This window comes from Danio aesculapii, chromosome 16 (genome assembly GCF_903798145.1).
Source record: "Danio aesculapii chromosome 16, fDanAes4.1, whole genome shotgun sequence".
NCBI classification, from domain to species: Eukaryota; Metazoa; Chordata; class Actinopteri; order Cypriniformes; family Danionidae; genus Danio; species Danio aesculapii.
Genome location: NC_079450.1, coordinates 9,324,263 through 9,349,865, shown reverse-complemented (window position 1 = coordinate 9,349,865; position 25,603 = coordinate 9,324,263). Strand labels below are relative to the sequence as shown.

The following is a 25,603-nucleotide window of genomic DNA, read 5'->3' as shown; positions in this document are numbered from 1 at the left end:
TTTTTTTAATTATTTATTATGTAATTATTCATTCATTCATTTTCCTTCGGCTTAGTCCCTATTTATCAGGGGTCGCCACAGTGAAATGAACCACCAACTTGTTGTATGTTTTACACAGGGGATTCCCTTAGCTGATACCCAGTTCTGGGAAACAGCCATACACTCTCATATACACTCTCATATTCACTCACACTCACACACACTCACACACACACACTCACGCACGCACGCACGCACGCACGCACGCACGCACGCACGCACGCACGCACGCACGCACGCACGCACGCACGCACGCACGCACACACGCACGCACACACACACACACACACACACACTTGCTGTGCTAACCACTGAGCCACCGTGTCACCCTTATGTAACATTATATAAATATATTTTTATCTAATATACACAAGTAAATAAAATAACATTTAAGAAGCTATCCTTTACCTCATTGTTTGTTTGTTTGTTTGTTTGTGTGTGTGTGTGTGTGTGCGTGTGTGCGTGAGAGAGAGTGAGTGATGTTGGTCTGATCAGCACAGAACTCAGAAGTCAGCCAGAACAGAAAGTGCTTCAAACAGGACACACGAGCATGTGGATTTTCTCTGTATTTGCATAAAAGTCAAGGTAAGTGCTTCATATTTTCTTGAAATCACTCTTAGTTACTCTTCGAGTTAATCTAGAGTATATCAAACACTCAATTTTTGAGTATTTAATTGCTTTTTATTTCTTTTTGAGATAGTATAGCCTGTTTAAAGCAAATAAACATTAGCATTATATGACAACAGAAGCTATGCTGAAAATATTGTTGAGGTCTTTATTGTCCTTATTGAATAATGCATTTAAAGATTATTTATGGATATATTTTTCATCTACAGCAAACACGCATACACTGAAAAAAAAGGTTGATTTGATTTACTCAATTTTTGTAGGTGGTTGCAAACAATTTAAACGGGCTGAATTTAAACAAACAGTGTTGAACATTATTAAATTTAATTTGTTTAAATTAACATAAAATAAATAGTTTGCAATCAGTTACCTTAAAACAATTTACAAATCCAATTAATCATTTTTTAGTGTGATATAATGTTTAAATATTTAGCATGCGTGGTTTGCAGATCATAATTGCATCATGTGTTGAAATGCATTCAATATTAAATGATAAAAATGTTTTGAGCAAGTTTTAATAACTTAACTTAACAAAAACAATCATAAAAATCAGCTGCAAATGATCAGAACTTGTGAAAAACAAAATAAAGCAATGAAATGCATGTTCTATACAGAGAAAAACAGCATTTTCTTGTTGACCTAAAGGCATAGTTCACCCGAAAATGGAAACTCTGTGATCATTTTCTCACCCTTTACTGGTTTCAAACCATTATTAGTTTCTTTCTTCTGTTGAACACGTTATTTTGAAAAAAAATCTGGAAACCTGTAACCATTGACTTTCATAGTATTTGCTTTATAATTATTTATATACAGTAAGTCATTGGTTATAGGCTTCCAGCATTTCTCAAAATATCGTCTTTTGTGCTCAACAGAATAAAGAAACTCAATGTTTTGGAACCATTTGAGGGAGAGTAAATTGTGAGTAAATTTTTATTTTTGGGTGAAATTTCCCTTTAATTCACAATTTTACTGCATGGTCAAACAGAATCAGAACATTGTTTGTGTAAATTCAGCCCGTATACACTGTTTGCAACCACCTACAAATAATTGAGTAAATAAAATGAACCATTTTTTCAGTGTATGCATGTTTGCTGTAGATGAAAAATATATCACTTATATCAAATATATAACTTCTATTGTCATATAATGCTAATATTTATTTGCTTCTTTAACATGCTATAATATCCCAAAAAGAAATAAAAAGCAATTAAATACTCAAAAATGGAGTATTTGATATACTCTAGATGTTCTGATTCTGTTTGAACCTGCAGTAAAATTCTGTATTAAAGGGATAGTTCACCCAAAAATGGAAACTCTCTCACCCTTTACGTTTCAAACCATTATTAGTTTCTTTCTTCTACCACAATAGTAGATATTTTGAAGAAATCTGGAAATCTGTAACCATTGACTTCAGTAGTTAGAAAAAAATGTTAATGACACAAAATTAATGCTTACACGTTTTCAGCTTTCCTCAAAATATCTTCATTTGTGTTCAACAGAAGAAAGAAACTAATAAAGTTTTGCAACAAGTGAGTTATTCATGACAGAATATTAATTTTGAGGTGAACTATCCCTTAAAGTCAACAAGAAAGTGCTGGTTTTTGTAATGCAGGATATTGTTCTGCAGCAAGTTTGATTTGTCTGCTCATCTTTAAGGTTCGACATGAATGAAAGCGTGCTGCTTGTGTGTGTGTGTCTTTGGCTGCTTGTATCCGCGGCCAGATGCCAGAACAGAAGACCGTCTGGAGAAACACTGAACAACCTCACCACAAAACAGGACAATGGTAAATGCGTCAGTCTTGGGTTCTCTCTTATTGACTTGGGATAGTTCTCCCAAAAATAAAAAAAATTGTAATTTTCTCATCCTCCACTTGTTTTAAACCTGTTTGTGTTTCTTCTGTTGGACACAAAGACAGACGTGTGGATGACAGAAGAATGCTAAACAAATTTGCTTAATTCAGTCCATTTTTCAAGCCATAGTCTAGTTTTTTTGGTTTTCTAAATAACCTCTTTTCCATACACTGTAAAAATATCTGTAATTTTACGGTTTATTTCTGGCAGCTGGGGTGCTGGAAAAAAAAAAAAGTAAAATAATGGCTGTTAAATTACAGAAATTTACCATAAAATAACAGACATTAAATTACAGAAATGTCCTTAAATTTACATTTCTGGTAAATTTCTACGTCGAATAGTTCACACTGCTGAGCGAATCACTGGTACAACCCTTCCTACTCCCCAAGAACTTTACTTATCCAGAGCGAGCAAAAGGGCTGCCAAAATCACTCTGGACCCCTCACACCCAGCACACTGCGTCTTTGAACTTTTACTTTCTGGTCGACGCTACAGAGCACTGCGCACCAGAACAGCCCGACACAGAAACAGTTTCTTCCCTCAGGCAATCCATCTCATGAACACTTGATGATAATAATTGTGGAACCAACATCACTACTGCTATACACTTTTATACACATATACACTTATTTAACGACACACTTTACATGCCAATTTGCAAATAACAGCTGCACATAACGTTGTAAATAGTAATATACCTGTACATACACTTGTCAATTTGTATATTTGCATTCACTACTACTATTTTTTTTAAAATATATTTATTATCTGTTTTTTGTCCTGTCTCTGTAATCCTGTTGCACTGTAGAAGCTCTGTCACGAAAACAAATTCCTCGTATGTGTGAACATACCTGGCAGTAAAGCTCTTTCTGATTCTGATTGTGAGGAAATGTTCATTTTTGGGTAAATATCCATAAAAATGATCATTGTGGAACCCCTCAAAAATGGTGCATTTAAAAATTTCTACAGATATGAAAGATTCTTCATTAAACAATCATCTAAATAAATAGTTCATCCAAAAATGAACCCTTCACTTGTTCCGTTTGAGTTTCTTTCTTCTGTTGAACACGAAAGAAGATATTTCTACGAAAGCTGGAAACAAGTAACCCATTTACTTTCATAGTATTTATTTTTCCTACTATTATTAGTGTCCCACCAGTGACGATATACAGCCACATCACACAGCTACGAGTGTGATATTACATTACAACAGTTCGACGACATAATCGGGTGTATAAAAAAGAAAATCAAACATGGAGGGTCTCAAAAACATTTTGTAAGGGCTTTCGTCAAAATATCTTAAGAGTTCAACAGAACAAAAACTCAAAAAGGTTAGGAACCACCTGAGGGAGAGTAAATAGTGATTAAATTTATTTATTTTTTAATTAAACTACCACTTCAAACCTTGTATCGTGTCTCATTTCAGAGGTAGCGTGTTCACTAGAGGTCGCCTTCATCCTGGACAGCTCTGAGAGTGCCAAAGGTCTTCTGTTTTCCCGTCAGAAAGAGTTTGTGCGCAGCTTCAGTAGGCGGCTGGTGGAGATGCAGGTGTCCGGCTGGCACCTGAGGACCCGTCTGGCGCTTATCTACTACAGCAGTTCAGTGCATATCAACCAGCACTTCAATGACTGGCAGGACCTCGACGTCTTTCTGGACCAACTAGACGATGCCAGCTACATCGGACAGGGCACGTACTCCACATATGCCATTTCCAACGCCACGCAGCTCTTCACCAATGAGACCTCAGAGCAGAGTGTCAGAGTTTCACTGCTCATGACCGATGGCTCTGACCATCCACGAAACCCTGACATCATGACAGTGGTCGCCGAAGCCAAAAGCCACAATATAAAGATCTTTGCGATAGGGCTGTCGGTGCGGGCGATGGACAGCAACAGCGCTAAACTGAGGGCCGTGGCGAGCAGTCCAGCGCAGCAGTATTTCCACAGCCTCACTGACCGTGGCCTGGAGGAACGGCTCCTGCAGCAGATTGTGAGACTTTGAGTCACTTAACTTTTCCACATTACATTTACAATGACAGTCAGGGGCAGCGCTAGCAAGTTTGGGCACTATGAACAGCAAATGTGGGGGTTTGGGAAGCAAAATGACTAATGTGGAGGGTGTTGTTGGGACCTCTGTCTAGGGGCTACAAAAGTGTGTTAGAATAAGTTAGTAAAATTTGGGCCTTAGAATTGTCTTTATTCCACCCACACGCATCCACTATGTAGATGACGATCGCTTACACCTTCCCCTACCATAAACTCAACGGTCACAGTAGCATAGATGCTACCTTAGTGGGCAGTACAAGGTCCACTACGTACAGTAGTTGACGACTGCCTACACCCCCCACCCTAAACTCAACCATCACAGTAACATGGACACTACCTTATTGGGTGGTACAAGGTCCACTACGTACAGTAGTTGACAATCGCCTACACCTCCCCCTACCCTAAACCCAATCATTACAGTAGCAAGATTGTTTTCTTAGTGGGTGGTACATGGCCTACTATGTAGTTGACGATCGCCTACACCTCCCCCTACCTTAAACCTAACCATCACAGTAGCATGGGCGCTACCTTAGTGGGTGGTCCAAGGTTCCCTACATAGTTGAGAATTACCTACACCTCCCTCTACCTTAAACCTAACTATCACAGCAGCATGGGCGCTACCTTAATAGGTGATACAAGGTCTACTATGTAGTTGACGATTGCTTTTACCTCCCCCTACCCTAAACCCAATCATCACAGTAGCATGAGCGCTACCTTAGTGGGTGGTACAAGGTCAACTACATAGTTGATGATCGCCTGCACCTCCCTCTACCCTAAAGTCAACCATCATAGTAGCATGGGTGCTACCTTAGTGGGTGGTACAAGGTCCACTACATAGTTGATGATCGCCTGCACCTCCCTCTACCCTAAACTCAACCATCACAGTAGCATGGGTGCTACCTTAGTGGGTGGTACAAGGTCCACTACATACAGTAGTTGACGATCGCCTACGTCATCCAGCTGCGGACTCTTAAAACTTTCTGAAAACTATTGAGGGGCATGTGATCAAGGTGAAGACCCGGGGGGAGGTGGTGAGTAATCTGGAAGTGATTTGAGGGTGGATGATGTAAAGAGCAGGCGCGCCGGGGGGAGGGGGGGGTGGTCTCTGTGACTAAAATATTATTTTCATAAATATATCTGTTTAATAAATCTGTTTTGTTTAAATGCACCAAAATACATTACATATATTCACTGAGAAACGGATAAAAAAATAGTCATTTGTCATTTTCAAAATAGGGTGTACTCAATTATGTTATATATATACACATCATATATATATCATACAAATTTGCACATTTCGAATGTACTGTAACATAATTGTGTGTATTTTTGTTTAGCAGTTTTTGATAATTCTACTATGTATTCTGAAAATGTTAAAAATACCCTGAGGGCCTTAATGTACTTCATAACCTCTTAAAAACATGCCGTTAGAGAGAAACGTGCCATTCACTTTCAGTTTTCACAGCTTTAGATTCAGATTAACTTCAATACAAACCATTCATATCGCTTTTTAAAAAATATCTTATTTTACAGCCTAGAGGAAATGTTGCTGTTATTTGCGGTCAGACAATGGATGCTTAAAACGGCCTTTGGTTTATTTGCGTGAGTCTGAGATCCAAATACAGCAACCAGTGTTCAGTGTAGGGTGTCCCGAAGCGAAGTTCACACATCAGTGCCTGAATGAAATCTGTGTGAGGGATTTTCCATGTAAACACAGAAGAACTTGATGCATGTGAAATGTCAAGCACTGTCTCTGATCACATCAGTCTATTACAGATGCATCATAAAGTCTCTCACGTCACGCATGATATCTGGCAATAAATTGCACTTGTTTTGTACTGCATGACATAGACTTGTGTCCTAATGCTTTCTGTTTTCTTTTTTCTTCAGGAAACGATTGCAAAACATGATGTAAGTACTTCTAACTATTAAGAAGAAATTAAGCGACCACAAAATATTTAGATACTTTGATGACACATTTCAAGTGTCAAAACCATTGCATCAAAATAAAGTACAAAATCAAGTAGCTCTGAGGTCTTATAATTGCATGAAAAACATCACCATATAACACAGTAAAATAGTCCAACCCGGTACTAGTAAGGTGTACCTAATAAAGTGGCCGGTGAGTGTAGTTTACAATAGTTTACAATATATATACAATATGCGGTCTGTGATACCGTCTGTGGTATGCGGTCTGTGGTCTTACAATATAAGTTATTGAGATTTACTATGTATTGTATATTGCTCTGAGTATACTGTATGTATATGGCTCCAGAGTAATGCCCAAAAGTAAAGTTCCCATTGCATCCTTTTTACAAGATGTAATACAGGTCTCAGTTGTGTCCATGTGTGTGTGTCAGGGTTTCTACAGGTTTTACCAATTCAAATTTAAAACTTTAAGACATTTTAAAGACCAATATTAATGAAAATTCAGACTTCTAAATCTTAAACACTGAGGATTTTTCTAATGGCACAGGTGGGCCATGAAAAAGATGTACTTACCTTCTTAATAAATAAAAATATGTAGTTATTTATTAGCCACACATTTTAAATAGTGTCAAAACAAGTAAACTAGTTGTATACATGCATGTTTTTTTTATTGACAAGTTTTAAAAACTATAATAAAGTAAATTTATGCAAAACAGTGTCCAAAATATACAGAGAACTTTTAAACAAATGTTATTTAAGGAAGATAATTAAACTATATTGGTAAACAGAGTTGTTTGAAGTTTTATTGAGGTAGATTGTCAACGCTATCTCACAGCATTTCGTAACTTTTGATTTAATGACTAATTCTCTCATTCGTACAATTTAGTATGATTTGCTTATCCTCCAATGAGGGGTGAGGTTTAGGGGTGAGGTTTTGTGCCACACCTCCTTTCAAAAAGCTTACATGTTCGTAAGACTGAACTCGAACAAATTCATGACTAAATTGACACATAGTTACGTTTTCCCGTGAGATCAGCCTAGGATTGTTGGTTATTGTATGGTGTCTGTCCGATTGGTAGGGCCAGACAGAATCTGCGGACAACTTTTGCTATTTCTGTGCAGAATTTTATAAAAAATCTGCGGACTTCTGTGGAATGACTTTAAGAGAATCGCAACTAAAAACTTAACATACAGTATGAAATAAAAAAAAAACCTTTTTAACTATTATTTAACGTTTACAATGCAAATCCAATTAGATCCACTTTTTAGGTAAACAAAACAAGTCTTTTATAAAATAGATCTCTACTAAAAGACAGAAAATATTACTTTACAAACTGTATTGTAAATAAATCGTATGAACATCTTCATATTAGTCAATAATATTACTGAAATTAATTTAAATACTGAATAAATATAAATTTACACAAATAAATAATTAGACTCAATAATGGGTTAAAAATGTGTTGAAATCGGTGGATTTTTGTGAGCGCGGATTCCGTGTGGGCTTACTGATTGGGTAGCTTTACATGGACAAAGGAAAATCAAGACAAGTTTAAAATGATTTAAGGCCTACTGTACAACACAAAGTTCAGTACATTTAAGACATTTTAAGGCCTAAGTTTTGTTTTTGAAATGCAAGACATTTTAAGACCCCACGGACACCCTGTGTGTGAAGTTTCAGCTCTAAATAGGGCACAACTCATTTATTATACTTACATTATGCTATATATGTGTATATATATATATATATATATATATATATATATATATATATACATACCACTCTTTTAGGTGTAACCAAGAACATGCCTCTTTAAATGCAAATGAGCCAGGGCTCTCCGCCCCATTTTTCCAGAAGCGGGTGGAGCCTTTACAGCTTGTGCCTCATTTATTCCTGCAACAACAAACAAAACATCTGAGTGTCTTTAAAAGCTTCAAACTGTTGAAAAGGATATCAATGTCTTGAAACAATGTATATAAAAAACTGTGTTTCACTTGAATAAAGCAAGAATATCAGACAAAAAGCTGTGTTTTTCTCACCAGTGTCCTCGGCCGTTGGTGTGCTTGTGTCAGAAAGGTGACCAAGGCTTGCCTGGAGCTCCTGTAAGTATCGCTGGGACATAATTGTCAGTTTTTGCTCGTTTATGAGGATGAATAAATGTGTTATTTCTGTTTAGGGTAGAAAAGGAGATCAAGGTTATGAGGGAGCACCGGGTGCGAAAGGCTCAAGGGTAAGAGTGGACATAATTATAAAGAAAATATGACATTACATATGTCGTTTATTGATGTTGGTCTGATTTATTTTCCAGGGGGAAATGGGAGCACCGGGTCTTCCAGGAATCAATGGCCCAGAGGTACATCCCGACTTCATATGATCTGGTTTTATTTTGGTTTTATCATCGACTCTCTGACCAACACTGATCTTGTTCCTGGTTCCTCATCCACAGGGGAGACCTGGTTTCAAAGGTGATAAGGTAAAACATCAGAGTTTAATTTCTAACATATACATAATTTAACCCTTGTGAACTGTTCAAATTGACTACCCTTTCGTTATGTTAGTGACTGTTTTTGCCCCATTGACTTCCATTATAACCACATATTTTGATTGCAAAGCCATGACACCATATAATCATGCATTTTTAATTGTTGGTGTTTTTCCCTGTTGGAAAAAGGTCAAATGTGCAATTTTTACTGTCGATCATCAGTTGGCAGCATTAACCATTTAAATAGGCCTGGACAAGAAAGTTTCTGGCTTTTTTAAAATTAAATATAAGGAATAAAATCACAACTTTAACCTCTTCCCAACAGGGAAAACCACCAACATCAAAGAATGCATGATTATATGGTGTCATTGCTTTGCAATCATAAAAATTTGTTATAATGGAGGTCAAAAGGGCCAAAACAGCCACCAACATATTGAAAGGGAGGTAAAATTGTATATTGTTAAGTTTTTGAAAAATCCCAAAAGCATTTTCCCAAAACAGGTGTCAAAATAAGTTTTGCACTTGTCACCAAAATTCATTCTGCTAGCTAAAACACAGAGAAATCTGTAGCCAAATTAAGCCTCAAAATCACCCGTGAGTGGATTTTTTAACAGCATACAAGGGTTAGAGGGAAAGTTCACCCCCAAATATTAAAATTGCAGATGTAATGTAAATACAAATGTATATTTTCACTGAAATCTGTTGCACCAGGATCATGATCATAAATATTCTTCGTTCTGTTTCACAATAAATTACTAAAGTCTTGAGTCATGTTTTAGGGGGATCAAGGTAATTGTGGACCACCAGGACAAAAAGGATACAAGGTAAGACTTACAGTATAGCATCTGCTTGTGATAAACAATATGGATAATTAATTTTAAAAAGTTTTAATTGTTCATTTTGCAGGGCACTGAAGGGCCTCCAGGGTCGAGGGGCGCCAGAGGAGAGCAGGCACAGTATAAACATTTACCTCTTTACATCACATATTATATACATCACACTACAGGTTTAACTGAATGAATGTTAGAGTAATGAATAACATACTCAGTTTTGCAAGTATTGTTAGTTCAATTAAATTTTTATTGATTCTGTAAATCTTTGTAAAAAACAAAAATGTGTGAGGGGACGCAGTGGCGCAGTAGGTAGTGCTGTCACCTCACAGCAAGAGGGTCGCTTGTTCGAGCCTCGGCTGGTCAGTTGCCATTTTTGCATGGAGTTTGCATGTTCTCTCTGCGTTCACGTGGGTTTCCCCCACAGTCCAAAGATGATAGTACAGGTGAATTGGGAAGGCAAAATTGTCCGTAGTGTGTGAGTGAGTGTGTATGGGTGTTTCCCAGAGATGGGTTTCGGTTGGAAGGGCATCCGCTGCCAGATTAATAAAAGGACTAAGCCGAAAAGAAAATGAATGAATGAAAAATGTGTGAAATTCTAATTATTATATGATATTATAATATATTACGTTATATTATATTATATTATATTATAGGGCAACACGTTAGCTCAGTGGTTAGCACTGTAGCCTCACAGCAAGAAGGTCGCTGGTTCGAGTCCTGGCTGGGTCAGTTGGCATTTCTGTGTGGAGTTTGCATGTTGCATGTGTGTTTGCGTGGGATTCGTCTGGCTGCTCCAGTTTCCCCCACAGTCCAACGACATGCACTATAGGTGAATTGAATAAACTAAATTGGCCGTAGTGTCTGTGTGTGGATAAGTGCGTATGGATGTTTCCCAGTACTGGGTTGCAGCTGAAAGGGCATCTGCTGTATAAAATGCTGCTGGATAAATTGGTGAATTACTCTGCTGTGGCGACTAAGCAGAAGAAAATGAATGAATATTATATTATATTATATTATATTATATTATATTATATTATATTATATTATATTATATTATATTATATTATATTATATTATATTATATTATATTATATTATATTATATATTATTATAATTAAGAGCAGCCAAAATTATGGTAAAAATAAAATCAAGCCCAAAATTATTCTTACCTTTGGGCATATTTAAAGTCTTTTAATATTTAAATATATTTAAAGTCTTACCATAGTAGAGTCATTTCATTCCATAAACATGGTGTTCATAGCAGGCCGTGGCTTTTCTCGCAGTCTGCACTCATGGAATGTGATGGGCAGATCGCTCGTAATCCAGTGCTAATGTACACACGTAAAGCAGTGAATCCAGGCTTGCAGGATATTATTCTTTTTCCGAAAGCGACTTTGTGCAGTGGGATTATTTGGAGACAGAATAGCTCAGACTGACTGGGTCGAGTCCTTCAGGACCCACATTAGCACAGCAAGGGCCAGATTTACAGCTCACAGCAGCACAAACATTCTCTACGTGTTAAATACTGCTTATAGGATTTGCTAAAGACAGTAAAAAAAAGGAGATTAAAAAAGTTTAAAAAGCAGGTTAAAAAAAAAAGTTTGTCATTTGCCAGCAAGAAATTTTTGTGCTGAAGAAACATCTTAAAACCAGGCTGGATTGGTTGGCTGGTTTTAGATGGACTTCGGCCACTTCCTGGCTGGTTTTAGAGGGACTTTGGCCACTTCCAGACTTGATTTAGAGGGATTTTTGCCATTTTAAGGCTGTTTCAGAGGGGTTTCTCCCAACCAGGTTTAGAGATGTTTTGGCCACTTCCAGGTTGGTTTAAGAGGGACTTTGGCCACTTCCAGACTGGTTTTAGAGGTGCTTTGGCCACTTCCAGATGGGGTTCGGGGCATTGGCACTTCAAGCTGTTTTCAGAGGGGTTTTGGCCACTCCCAACCTGGTTTTAAGAGCTTTGGCCACTTCCAGGCTGGTTTTAGAGGGACTTTAGCTACTTCCAGGTTGATTTTAGAGATGTTTTGGCCACTTCCAGGTTGGTTTAAGAGGGGACTTTGGCCACTTCCAATTTGATTTTAGAGATGTTTTGGCCATGTCCAGACTGGTTTTAGAGGAACTTTGACCACTTCCAGACTGGTTTAGATGTGTTTTGGCCACTTTCAGACGGGGATAGAGGAATTTGGCTACTTCCAGACTGGTTTTAAGAAGGACTTTGGCACTTCAGACTGATTTTAGAGGCATTTTGGCCACTTCAAGGCTGTTTTAGAGGGGTTTTGGCCACTGCCAGCCTGGTTTTAGCTGGTCGGGGCTGGGAGACCATTTGGAATTATTAGCTAAAACGAGCTTGACTAAACCCCTCTAAAACCAGCCTGAAAGTGGCCATACCCCCTCTAAAGCTTGCCTGGTTGACAAGCTGAAATCAGCCTAAAAGCTTCAGCTGGTTTAAACCATTTTTCCACAGATATGAGTAGTTATTGTCATACATGTAATCATAAGTTCATTCTTGCTGCCTCAAAACATAAGTTTGAAACAGAAAAAAGGCTCATTGTTTATCTCATTTAATATGCCCTTACTTGGTTGTGTTTTTATATTCTTATTTAGGTTGTGTTAGTGTTTTGTACTCATTTTTGCTATTATTTGTCAATTGTCTAACCCTTTTTTGCACAAGTCCAAAACACCTCAAGCAAAAGTAAAAAACTTTTCATTCAAATTTTGGTGTTTCTATCACTCCTTGGTTATGCGATACTTCAAAATGAGCATTAACACAGGGTGATGGAAACCCAGTTGGTTATTGAAAACAATATTGTAGATAATTAATATGCCTTTCGAATCACTTATGTAAATTTCATGCAGACACCAAATAGGTGAAAATAAAACCAATGCAACAATGCTCTAAATAAGATCAATTTTAGCTTACTTGTTCATATTATTTTACTAGGGTCTGAAAGGATCTCCAGGAGACCAGGGAAACGAAGGTCAACCAGGGCCTAAAGTAGGTCATATCTTGCTATTATTTTTTCTAATGAAATGATCTGTATATTGCTTCTGAAACAGACATTTTAGGGGTTTTCCATGTCGTTTTAAATGCAGATCTTCTGCATTTTGTACTTGACTGTGAAGTTTTAACAAAGAGAGCCTTGAAAAATCTGACATATAATTGCACATGAAAATGCAAAAACCCCTACACTGTTAGACACAACGGGTGTCTTTATGCCCTGTAAATGTCATTTGGAACATAGAGGAGGGAATGAGTTCAGTGATTAAAACATGTACTGAACCCTTTAACCACATACTAATAGCAGGATGTGCTATAATTATTCATGCTAAGTTACAGTCTGACACTAAAATTAAATTGACAGCATTAGCAGCAAATTCTTCAGCTTTATGAAAACTTTTAAGTATACCAAACGAATCACTGACCTTTTGGGTTGCTTGTAGGGGGATCGAGGGCCAGCTGGTGCATCTGGTCCACCGGGAGATATTGGAGTTGGATTCCCTGGTCCAAAGGTAGACTTGCACTCAACAGTATCTCTCAGTACAAATTAGACACAAAAAAAAACCCATATCAATCGAGCTCGCCAAACAGGAGAAACTATTATGATAAATGAAATAATTGTGATATTGCTCCAGGGTGTCAAAGGAAACCCAGGAAGAGCTGGTCCTATTGGTCAAGTTGGCATAGGTCAGCCAGGACTACCTGTAAGTATAACACAGCATTGTATATGACTGCAATTAATCTATAGATTATATTGATTTAATAAAGTACATGCATCAATGAAGGGTCCACCAGGTTTACAAGGAGGACAGGGGAACCCAGGAGCTCCAGGAGAGGGACTTCCTGGAGAAAAGGTGAGCAGATAGAGTTGCTGCTGTTCCTATTTCTTCTTAGCAATTTTAAAGTTAAATATTTAACAAAGTAATCTGAAATCAAATCATATCTATGTGGTATTCTTTACCTTTGAAGGCTCAATAGAGACATTATATACTGTTTTTGTGTTGGTGTTTTAGGGTGACCGTGGCTATACCGGCCCTACAGGTACACGGGGACCACCAGGTTATGGAGTTAAGGTGCAAAGGTATGCTGCAGTTGTGTGAGACCTCAGTTGTCTACATAAATATCCATTATGCGTTTAATTTATCCCGCATAACAATAATTGTAGGGCGATGCAGGACCTCCAGGATCACCCTGGACCATTAGGAATGCCTGGTCAGAGGAATTCAAGGAGAGAAAGTATGTGTTATTTTTCTAGACTGGCTGTTTTATATCAGGGTTCTCGTATTGTACACTCAGGAATGTGCATACAAAGCAAGCTAATGTGCTATTATCTAAACTATTGGACTTTATTCTACATATCTATAGGGGAATCAAGGACCGGTTGGTCCTCCTGGTCAAAGAGGCAATCCTGGTACAGGATTCCCAGGACCAAAGGTAAGAATGTACTATAAAAGCCACAATTTTAAAAATATATATATATAAATAAATACGCACTTTTATTTTGTACTATCTCAGGGAGAACAGGGATTTCCTGGAAATCCTGGAGCCCCTGGGCAAAGAGGAACTGGAGAACCAGGACCAAAAGTGAGTTGTTGCTTCAGCTAAACTATGGGTTTCAAACTCTATTCCTGGAGGTCCGCAGCTCTGCACAGTTTTGCTCCAACCCTAATCAAACACAGCTGATCCAACTAATCAAGGTGTTCAAGACTACTAGAAATCATTAAGCAGGTGCGAGTTGGAGGTGGTTGGAGCTAAACTGTGCAGAGCTGTTGTCCTCAGGAACTGAGTTTGAGACCACTGAACTAAACAGTGATTATATGACTTGAATGATTTCGTTGTTTGATACTTTATTCAGAGTTGTATGTTTGATGTCATAGGGTGAACCTGGTTTACGTGGTTTAGCAGGTGATCCAGGTATTCCAGGACAAGATGGAGCATCTGGACCCAAGGTAGTCTTAATAGCACGTTTTGGACAGCTTATAAAACTTTTAATATTTTATGATGTTGTGAATTATAATGATTTTAGCGGTGAGATAGGCCTACCAGGAGCTAAAGGACTGATGGACCCCCTGGAAGAAGGCCTACCAGGAGAGAAGGTAATGTGAAATCCATATATTATAATCAATCACAGGTGATCTGCTTTTGATGGTAGGCAAAGAATTGGCTCTCAAAATACAACATGTTGTATGCAGGAGAAATGGGAAGAACTCTAAAGACTGTTGTGGAAAGCTGAGTATCTCAGAGTCAACAGCAAAATGTATGCTATTGATACACAGGGTAACTTTTTTGGCAATGTTCACAGACAATATTGCAGATCAATGTTGCTTCACTACTTTTCTATTAAGAAATGGGCAATAAAATTTTATCTGGATCCGGTTAGCATAAGTAGTTGCCCTGGGTCTGATATGGTTGGCCCATTGATGGCATAATTTCCCAAATTGCTCTAAAAGTATATTCTCAGCATTAGCTTGTGGTTGCTCCTGATCATCATAGGTGAACATTTCCAACAGTGGTCTGAGGAGGGGAAAACCTCAAACTTACGAGTGCGACAGGCTATTGGTGCATCAGTATCTATTTTGAACCTGTTCTATTATGAAAATAATATGCCTACAATGGAATGGACCTAGTAGTGGAAGAAATTCACAGTGAGACTGAGTTCCACTACCTTTTGCATGGTTTGTGCTACCTATAGAAGTGATAGCAACCAGGATAAAATGTCAACTAGGACAAGGTGGTGTAAGGAGTTGACTCTTTGAGCAATGTTCTGCTCGCAAACTCGAAGCTCATTTCAGCTGGATAATGCATCCGCCTATAAAGCACTCATTGTCAGAAACAAGTTAAAGAACATGATGACGAGATCAGGGTGTTGCCCTGGCCTCTAAACTTGCCAGACCTCAACCCAACTGAACATCTGTGAGATGTGCAGGACCACCAGGATTTATGCACAGCAGCTCCACCTTACAACATACACTTAAAGGACCTGCTGCTCCCTTGTGCCAGATACCACAGGACAACTTAAGTGATCTTGTAGTGGTCATGCCTCAAAGGGTTGTGCTGTTTTGCAATGGCGGACCCATATGTATATCTTTCTTCAATAGGGAGATAGAGGAGAGAGGGGTTTCCAGGGGTCAACCAGGGCCAATGGACCAGTTGGGCCAACAGGGGGAAAAGGTTTGAAACAATCACTTCACATTTTTTTTCATGAATACAAAATACAGTCAAGAAAAGGACTGTCTCTGTATTATTTTTCTCTTAATGTCCCTGTAAAACAGGGAAACCCAGGAATGTTGGACCTCCAGGTGTTCCTGGGCCTTTAGGAAGGGGTTATACCAGGAGCAAAGGTACCAAGTTAACACTACAGGTTATAAGATCTGTGATGGCTTAAATGTTGAATTACTTTTTTGAGGGTCACTGTACATAAGATCTCATGCGATGTTATCTTCTTGTAGGGGGATCTTGGACCAGTTGGTCCACACAGGATCTGCTGGAGACCAGGGATGGTATTGCAGGGCCAAGGTAAGTTGTCACATAGCAGAAACCTGTACTGTTTTGTGACTGATGTAATTAAATTAACCTCGTCTTTAGGCGAAATAGGATTACCAGGATCTTTTGGACCACCAGGGATGAAGGCGAGAAGGTTATCCTGGCCCACCTGTAAGTATGAACATTACAAAGAGCATATTCCTGGTTATAGTTACATTTGTACAAACTGTATTTAATCTTACATACAAATCAGTAAATGTTGCTTGTGATCTTTTAAGGGGCCACCAGGCCTTCCGGGACTTACAGGGAAATTGGACCAGAGGGTATTGGTTTACCTGGACCAAGGTAGGATGCTTTTATCCTGCCTATCTTCTTCAGATAATGCAAACATCTTAAGTGAGTTTAATCAATATATATATATATATTTTTTTTTTTTGTCACAGGGTGAACGAGGCCCTCAAGGCTCTCCCGGCCAGCTGGAGCAACAGGTCTGGGCAGATGGGCCCAAGGTTAGGAAAACATAAAAAAGCTTTTGTATATTACCTGAAAGAAATCTTGTTGTTGATCCCAGTTGTAGGTGCAACAAAAATAACTTGACTCTAGTTGATCATTTGGAAAGTGGCAGAAGGTAGATTTTTCAGATGAACTGCATCCCATCATCACAAATACTGCAGACGACCTAATGGAACCCACATGGACCCAATATTCTCACTGAATCAGTCACGTTTGATGAAGGAAAATAATTACATTACAAACCACCAGAGAGGGGGAAATTTTTCAGCAGGATAGCACTCCTTTTCATAATTCGGCCTCCTCATCAAAGAAGGTCAAGGTGCTCCAGGATGGCCAGCCCAGTCCCCAGTCAGAACATATTGAGCAGGGGTAAGATGAAGGTGGATGCAATTAAGATGAATCCAAAGAATCTTGATGAACTCTGGGAGTCTGCAAAACGCTTTCTTTGCCATTCCAGATGAGTTATTAATAAGTGATTTGAGTCATGTGCAGAGATGTATGGCTGCAGTCCTCCAAGCTCATGGGAGTCAGACACAACTATTCATTCTTTATACTGTACATTATTTTCGTTAAGTGACAAGACTTTTGTCTAATCAAAGTCAGACCTTACTGTCCTAATTAAATAATTAAAATCAGGACATGATCATATTCTGGTAAAATAAGCATAATCTAGAGGCCTTTGCCTTTCATATAAGCCACTTCTGAAACCAATGATCAACTAGAAGTCAAGTTATTATTTGTTGGTCCTAAAACTTGGATGAGCGACAGACTTTTGCCAGGTAGTGTAGAATACTTAACGCATATCAAAATCAATACTCCATTGCCTCACAATATACTGTGGGATGATTCATTAGATTTGTGTTGTAGATATGTTGGGGAGCAAATCATTAATTTGGGAGATGGTTTACTTTATTGTTATAATGTCACAGTGCAAAAAGCCCTTTAATGTGATTGTGTTAGATTCATCTTTTAGGTACTGCATGCTCAGATGTGGTTTTGTAATATGCAGGGCTCTATTGGTCAACAGGGCCAGTTGGTCCTCCAGGATTACCAGGAGAGGGCATACAAGGACAAAAGGTAACAGGAATCAGGCACCTCAGCAGCACACAAAACAATGGATGTACTGTAGTTGTGAAACACTGAAACAGTTTAATACATATGAACTTCACCCGTTTCTTTTTTCTGGACAGGGTGAACCTGGATATCAGGGTTTACAGGGGGCAAGAGGGTTAACTGGAGAGGGCCTACCAGGGCAGAAGGTGAGAAGTCATACTTGTTCTATAGCATGTAAAAATGTATCACCATCTACTCACTCTAATATCATTCCAAACCTTCATGACTGTATGAGGAGATGTGAGGGAGCATTTCTGAGCTGCCTCTTTTCAATAAAACTCGAGATCTCTTGAATTTAAACAAAGTTAAAATGTTCCATTGCATGTTTTGAAAAACAATTTTTGATGTTCACTTTTGATCTTACTGCTGCATTTGTAGGGTGACCGTGGGTTTCCAGGAGCTCAAGGACGCAAAGGAGAAGAAGGACGCCAGGGGAACAAGGCCTAACAGGACCACCGGTGAGAAAAACATTTGATAACTTGTCATTGTCTCCTTGAGTATAATAATGAAGGCCACCCAGCAAACATTTTCTTTGTGTTAAAAAGTATAACAGACATCACTAGACTTCTTAACACAGGACATCTTGGCTAAAACAAGGTTTAATTTTGGCTGTAAGTGAAAATCTAACAGAAGTCTTAGGATAGTGAAAATCATCAAATATACAGTAAAGTGAATGCACATGTGAAGTCTGTCTAATCAGTATATTTGATGACTAGTCTAGTTTTCGGCTATTTGGGCTTACTCTATTAGATGTTCACTGACAGTCTAAATTTAGCCTTGTTTGAGCCAGGCCGTCTATGTTTAGATGTCTATTAGATGTCTGAAAAACAAAATTGCTTAGTGGGCTGTTAGGAAGAGTTTGTACAAGTAAACCTTCCTCCTCTGATTTTAATAAGCATACTAGCAACTATCATCTTTCATGACAAAAATGCCAGTTCAAAGTCCGCTCTGATCAGGTTGACTTGAACCGGAAGGTTACATTGGTGCTGTGACCTGGATGGAAATGAGTTTTTAGGCTTGTGTAATGGAGGCCAGCTAGTGAGAGTTGGCTCTTTAGAGGCTATTTAGCCAATAGCTTCAGTCATTAGGGTGCTAGTTGGTGCATTCACCGCCCATGCCAGAATTGCCCCTTTTGAATCCCACTCAGTGTGGGTCTGTTTCCTAATGATTCCAAGCACAATTTAAACACACATCTCTATATTTACTGGATTTAACAAATAAATATTGTCTTCTACTCACAGGGTAATGCAGGGAAAAAGGAGAAACCTGGTCTGACGGTACGTACACAGATTTCAATAAAGAATTCATTTTGTCATCCTCTATAAACATGTTTTGCGCCTGTATATACATATACATATACATATACACACACATATATATTATATATATATATATATATATATATATATATATATATATATATATATATATATATAATATATATATATATATATATATATAATATATATATATATAGATAGATAGATAGATAGATATTTATTTATTTATTTATCGGCCACTTTATTGGAAATATGCATTACACAGTTGCTGCAGATGCAAATATCCTGTTCCACCTCACCTCAAGATCTGGTGACTGTGGAGGCCATTTCAGTAGTGAACTCATTGTCATGTTCAAGAAACATTATAACATGGCACGTTAATCTGCTGGAAGTAGCCATCACACAATGGGTACACAGTGGTCACAAAGGGATGGACATGGTCCGCAACAATACTCAGGAAGGTTGTGGTGTTGACACGATGCTCAATTTGTACTGCTCAAATCCCAGTAGATCAGCAGTTTCTGAAATACTCAGACTAGCCCGTCTGGCAGCAACAACCATGCCACATTCAAGTCACCTAAATCACCTTCCTTGCCCAATCTAATGCTCGGTTTGAACTGCAGCAGATCGTCTTGACCTAAATGCATAAGTTGCTGCCATGTGATTGGCTGATTAAAAGTTTTTGTTAATGAGCAGTTGGACAGGTGTACCTAATTAAAGTGGCCTGTGTGTGTGTGTGTGGTGTGTTGTATATATATTTTTAATTCAAAAAATTTATATGTAACAGTTTAAAGACAGCAAAGTAAAAATGTTAATAATTTTAAAAGAAACAAAATAAATAATAAATACATATTTTAAAAAATAGTAATTAATAATTTATATATATATATTTATTATGTGTATTCCAGAGAGAAGACATAATATCTCTGATCAGATCTATTTGTGGTAAGTAACCCAACAGTCAATCATTTGCTAAATTTAAATATTGTATGATAAATTACACAGACACCGATGTCATCCTACTCTGTATTGTCAGGCTGTGGCCGGATCTGCAGAGTTAAATCCTCTGAGCTGGTGTTTGTGATCGACAGCTCTGAGAGCGTCGGCCCGGAGAACTTTGAAGTCATTAAAGACTTTGTAAATACCTTAATCGACCCGCACATTCAGTCAGTCCAGAGGTCACACGCGTGGGCATCGTCCTCTACAGCCACATAACCTGTTGGTCACCAAATATACAAGACAGGTTAACCCGGGATGAAGTCAAAGCAGCCGTACGGAGGATGCCCTACATCGGAGAGGGAACTTACACAGGAAGTGGCATCAGAAAAGCCAATGAGATGTTTGCTTTTGCTCGGCCTGGAGTGAGGAAAGTGGCGATGGTCATTACTGATGGTCAGACAGATCATCGGGACACTGTGAAGCTTGAGGACGCGGTCAGAGAAGCCCATTCAGACAACATCACCATGTTCGCTATAGGGGTGGTCAATCAGAGTGACCCCATCTATGATGACTTAAGCAGGAGCTGAAGGCAATAGCTTCACCACCCACTGAAGAACACATGTTTTCTGTTGAGGACTTCAGAATGCTGCATGGTGAGATGCCAATGCTTTGTTTGAATACCATTGAAGCAGTTCACACTAGCAAGAACACTCAATAACATGAATTCTTAAGCCATTCCATAATTTTGTATTGACGCTGGGTTTCACCACAGGATTACTTTTTGCAATGACACTTTCAAATTCTGAATTTCTGACTTGGAATCTCTACTCTCTCAAACATCTTCATGGAAATTTGCAATTCCGACCTGGAATTCTGTATTGACATCTCAAAAACTCCTTTTTTTTGGAAATCTAAATACCATCTCGAAATTGAGACTTTTTTTTTCTTGGAATTTTTAATTTGCGTCTTGCAATTCTGACTTCATGTGTCTGAATTCACATGAGACGGTCTGTCAAATTTGCAAACTAAACTCAGGAATTTTGAAATGCAAATTTAGAATTACAAAAAAAAGGGGGGGGGGGTGTATTTCTATTAAATACTTTTTGAAAAAAATTGCATTTCGAAATTCTGTTTTTTTTTTTCTTGGAAATTTGAATTTACGTCTTACAATTCTGAATACATTTCATAGAATTAAAAATGCTACTTTTGATTTTGATAATCTAAATTAGAATATCAAAATCCAGACTTTTTTCTAGGAATTTTGAATTTACATCTTGCAATTCTGACTTCATGTGTCTGAATTCTTGAATTTGCATCTCAAAATTCTGACTTTATTTTGTGGAAATTTGCAATTACAACCTAAAACTGTAAATTTACATCATTTTTTTTTTTTTTAAGTTTTCCAAATTTGCATCTCAGTATTCTGACTTTTAGAGTTTTGAATTTACGTCTTGCAATTCAGATTTTTTCACTGATGTTTTTAATTTACATTAATTAATTTATTTTTTTTGAAATTCCAACTAGGACTTCTACATTTACATTTGCATCCCAAATTCAGAAAATTTTCTTTGAAATTTCGTACAATTAAAAAATTATTCAGACTTTATTTAATTTTAGAATTTATTTAACTTTAGACTTGATTCAGACTTTATTTTGTAGAAATTAACAATTCCGACCATCTTACAAAACACGCTTTATTTTGGAATTTTCCAATTTGGTTTCAAATTTCCACTAAATACTTTTTTTTTTTTTGGAATTTTGATTTTACATCTTGCAATTCTGAATTTATTTCATAGAATTTATATTTAAAAAAAAAACCTTTTTTTTGGAAAACTTAATTTGCTTCTCAAAATTCAGACTTTTTCCTTGAAATTTTGAACTTACTTCTTACAATTCTGACATTTTGTCTGAATTCTTGAATTTACATATCAAAATTCTGCCTTTATTTATTTATTTTTTTTTTTTTTGATGATCGGAATTGCAAATTTCCATGAAAGAAAGTCACAATTTTGAGATTTAGAGTTTTAAATAGCAGAAATTTGCAGAATTGCAAATTTCCACTAAATACTTTTTTTTTTTTTTTTTTGCAATTTTGACTTTCTCAGAATTCTTAAATTTACATCTCAAAAAAAGTTCATTTCATAGAATTTTGCAATTCCGACCTGTAATTGTAAATGTACATATTAAAAAATATTCTTTTTTTGGAATTCTAAATTCTGACATTTTTCTTGAAGTTTTTAATTTAAACCTTGCAGTTTTGCGTTTTTTTTTTTTTTTTTTTTTTGCCACACATTTGAGTTTGATTTCACAACTCTGGTTATGGACATTTCTTCAAATTGAAAGTTTTATCTCAGTTTAGACTTAAAATATTATAATAAAAAGCTTAACATTCTGTATTCTGTAGTGTAAATAAGTTTGATTTAAACGAAATTCTTCATTCTAACCCTAACCCATCCCTTTAAAACATCTTTATATTTGAACTTGTCGTATAAAAACCCATAACTTTGATGCTTTTGAGCTACATAATCACCCAAATTATTAATCAATTCAGGTTTTGCTTCTATGTTGTCTAGATGTGGAAAGTAAACTGCTCCAAAAGGTGTGTGAGAACATTGATGGATCAACCTTCAGTTCCAAGGTAAACACACACACACACACACGCACACACACACACACGCACACACACTTCAGTCATCAAGAGTTTTAAGATTTAAAAATGTCTAATAGATTTAAAAAATGTCAAGAAGTTTTGGCATGTTTGTTTTGTGAGCGATTGATTTTTTTTTTAATGTACACAAGTCCTACAGTCTGACTGTTCTCATGAATTTATTACTGTTATCAGATATTAATATTAGACGAAATCAATCAGCCAGACACAATATTTCATATATTATCTACATGATATTCATTAAGAAAATTATGGTATACTGTAAAGAATGATTAATTGACTTTACTTAAAGTGAGTAATCCTGTTGCTTTTAAAATGATTAATTGACTTCACTTACAGTAAGTGAGTAATCCTTTTGCTTTTAAAATGATTAGTTGACTTAAAATAAGCTAGTAAACTTGTTGCTTTTAAAGTGATTAATTTACTTAAAATAAGCTAGTAAACCGGTTGTTTTAAAAGCGATTAGTTGAATTTACTTGCAATAAGCTAGCAATCCTGTTGCTTTTAAAACGATTAGTTGACTTTACTTAAAATGAGTAAACCTGTTGCTTTTAAAACGATTAGTTGACTTAAAATAGGCGAGTAAACTTGTTGCTTTTAAAACGATTAGTTGACTTAAAGCGAGTAAACTTGTTGCTTTTAAAGCGATTAATTTACTTAAAATAAGCTAGTAAATCGGTTGTTTTTAAAAGCGATTAGTTGAATTTACTTGCAATAAGCTAGCAATCCTGTTGCTTTTAAAACGATTAGTTGACTTTACTTAAAATGAGTAAACCTGTTGCTTTTAAAACGATTAGTTGACTTAAAATAGGCGAGTAAACCTGTTTCTTTTAAAACGATTAGTTGACTTAAAATAGGTGAGTAAACCTGTTGCTTTTAAAACGATTAGTTGACTTTAAAATAGGCGAGTAAACCTGTTGCTTTTAAAACGATTAGTTGACTTTAAAATAGGCGAGTAAACCTGTTGCTTTTAAAACGATTAGTTGACTTAAAATAGGTGAGTAAACCTGTTGCTTTTAAAGCGATTAGTTGACTTAAAATAGGTGAGTAAGCCTGTTGCTTTTAAAACGATTAGTTGACTTAAAATAGGCGAGTAAACCTGTTGCTTTTAAAACGATTAGTTGACTTAAAATAGGCGAGTAAACCTGTTGCTTTTAAAACGATTAGTTGACTTTACTTACAATGAGCGAGTAAACTTGTTGCTTATAAAACGATTAGTTGACTTAAAATAGGCGAGTAAACCTGTTGCTTTTAAAACGATTAGTTGACTTAAAATAGGCGAGTAAACCTGTTGCTTTTAAAACGATTAGTTGACTTTATTTACAATGAGCGAGTAAACTTGTTGCTTATAAAACGATTAGTTGACTTAAAATAGGTGAGTAAACCTGTTGCTTTTAAAACGATTAGTTGACTTAAAATAGGTGAGTAAACCTGTTGCTTTTAAAGAGATTGGTTGACTTTACCTAAAATGAGTAAACTGGTTGCTTTCAAAACAAATAGTTTACTTAACTAGTAAACCAGTTGCTTTTAAAATGATTAGTTAACGTTACTTGCAATGCGTAAGTAAACCTTGCTTTTTAAACGGGTAATTGACTTAAAATAATTGAGTAAACCTGTTGGCTTTTAGTATGATTAGTCGACTTGAAATAGACTAAACCTGTTGCTTTTAATATGATTAGTTGACTTAAATGAGTAAACCAGTTGTTTTTAAAATGATCTATTGACTACATAAATTGTGAGTAACCCTGGTGCCTTAAGTAAATGAACTATGTGCATTATTATAAAAATTAGGTCAAATCAACTGAACAGTTCTAAGTTACAATGGGTTTACTCACTTCTTTTAAGGTATGACTTTTTACAGTGTAACTAATTGATCTACCTCAAAGAAGTTAAAATCGTACACTAAATATCCTCAATAAATGCACTTAATTTAATAATAAGACGTTTTTATATGCATTAGGTTTTTCCAACTTTATTTAAAACGAGACTACAATATTTCAAATATTATGACTACATCATTTGCAGTGTTTAGTATCTTTGTCAAGCTGCGGGGCTGTTGGACAAAAGGGAGATTACATATTAATAACAAAAATCTTGGGGCTAAAAACATAACAAATAAAGGGTCTGTGTTATTTCTCAACTTTCCATCTGTAACTCTCAGCCAGGTGCATTTGAGGAGTCTGGCGTCTTCCCCTATCATGATCCTGAATCAGATATTGTTGGCACCATCAGGCCGTATTTGGAAAGAGAGGACCTGATCCTGAACCTCCTCCCAGATTTCTCATCACGCAGAACGACTGATCCACCACTGATTTTTCAGCAGGATTTTACTGCAGGTAAACATTTAATACAGAGGAGATCAAAACTAGAAAACAACCTAGTTTCCAATACCTTGAGGGTCACTGCTTAGTCCTATTTAAAGGTATCATAAAAGAGCAGTTTTTAGGCATGAGTTGCAGCATGTACACAGTAGGAAGACCAAAATGAAATATCTGATAAAAGAGCACGGATCAAAATTAGAGAACACGTTTGGATTCCTGACAGACGGTGTTAATCTAATGCCTGATGGTAAATTCCTTAATTATCTGTTAAATCAGATTTAAATTCTGTCATTACATTTCAAACCTGTTTGAGTTGCTTTCATTTGTTAAACACAAAATTCATTTTGAATATATATGATATAGTGGAGTAAATTTATATATGGATGCAGCCTTTATGATGCAAGCTGAGTGCACTCAATGGAGTGAGTGACATCACTGTGACGTGTAGGGTTAAGGGTGGGGTTTGGTGAGGTCATTAAAAGTA

General features: G+C 36.8%; 1 protein-coding gene across 1 annotated transcript; it reads left to right on the top strand.

The window, feature by feature from the left end:
- The first annotated feature begins 496 nt into the window (after positions 1-496).
- On the top strand, positions 497-25,303 carry col28a1b (collagen, type XXVIII, alpha 1b). Its single transcript, XM_056476325.1, is given in 43 exon segments — positions 497-624; positions 2,323-2,450; positions 3,944-4,506; positions 6,453-6,473; positions 8,535-8,594; positions 8,669-8,722; positions 8,801-8,845; positions 8,939-8,965; positions 9,754-9,798; positions 9,881-9,925; positions 12,746-12,799; positions 13,246-13,314; positions 13,438-13,506; positions 13,588-13,656; positions 13,816-13,896; positions 13,968-13,991; positions 13,993-14,016; positions 14,018-14,038; positions 14,168-14,236; positions 14,318-14,386; positions 14,680-14,752; positions 14,831-14,898; positions 15,901-15,973; positions 16,075-16,127; positions 16,129-16,143; positions 16,252-16,318; positions 16,388-16,434; positions 16,436-16,456; positions 16,564-16,591; positions 16,594-16,629; positions 16,727-16,753; positions 16,756-16,794; positions 17,808-17,875; positions 17,989-18,057; positions 18,290-18,347; positions 18,350-18,369; positions 19,153-19,188; positions 20,100-20,136; positions 20,228-20,346; positions 20,349-20,700; positions 20,703-20,783; positions 22,704-22,768; positions 24,960-25,303. Coding segments are annotated over 42 exon segments (3,231 nt in total). The 5' UTR covers positions 497-624; positions 2,323-2,329; the 3' UTR covers positions 25,209-25,303.
- The last annotated feature ends 300 nt before the right edge of the window (positions 25,304-25,603 follow it).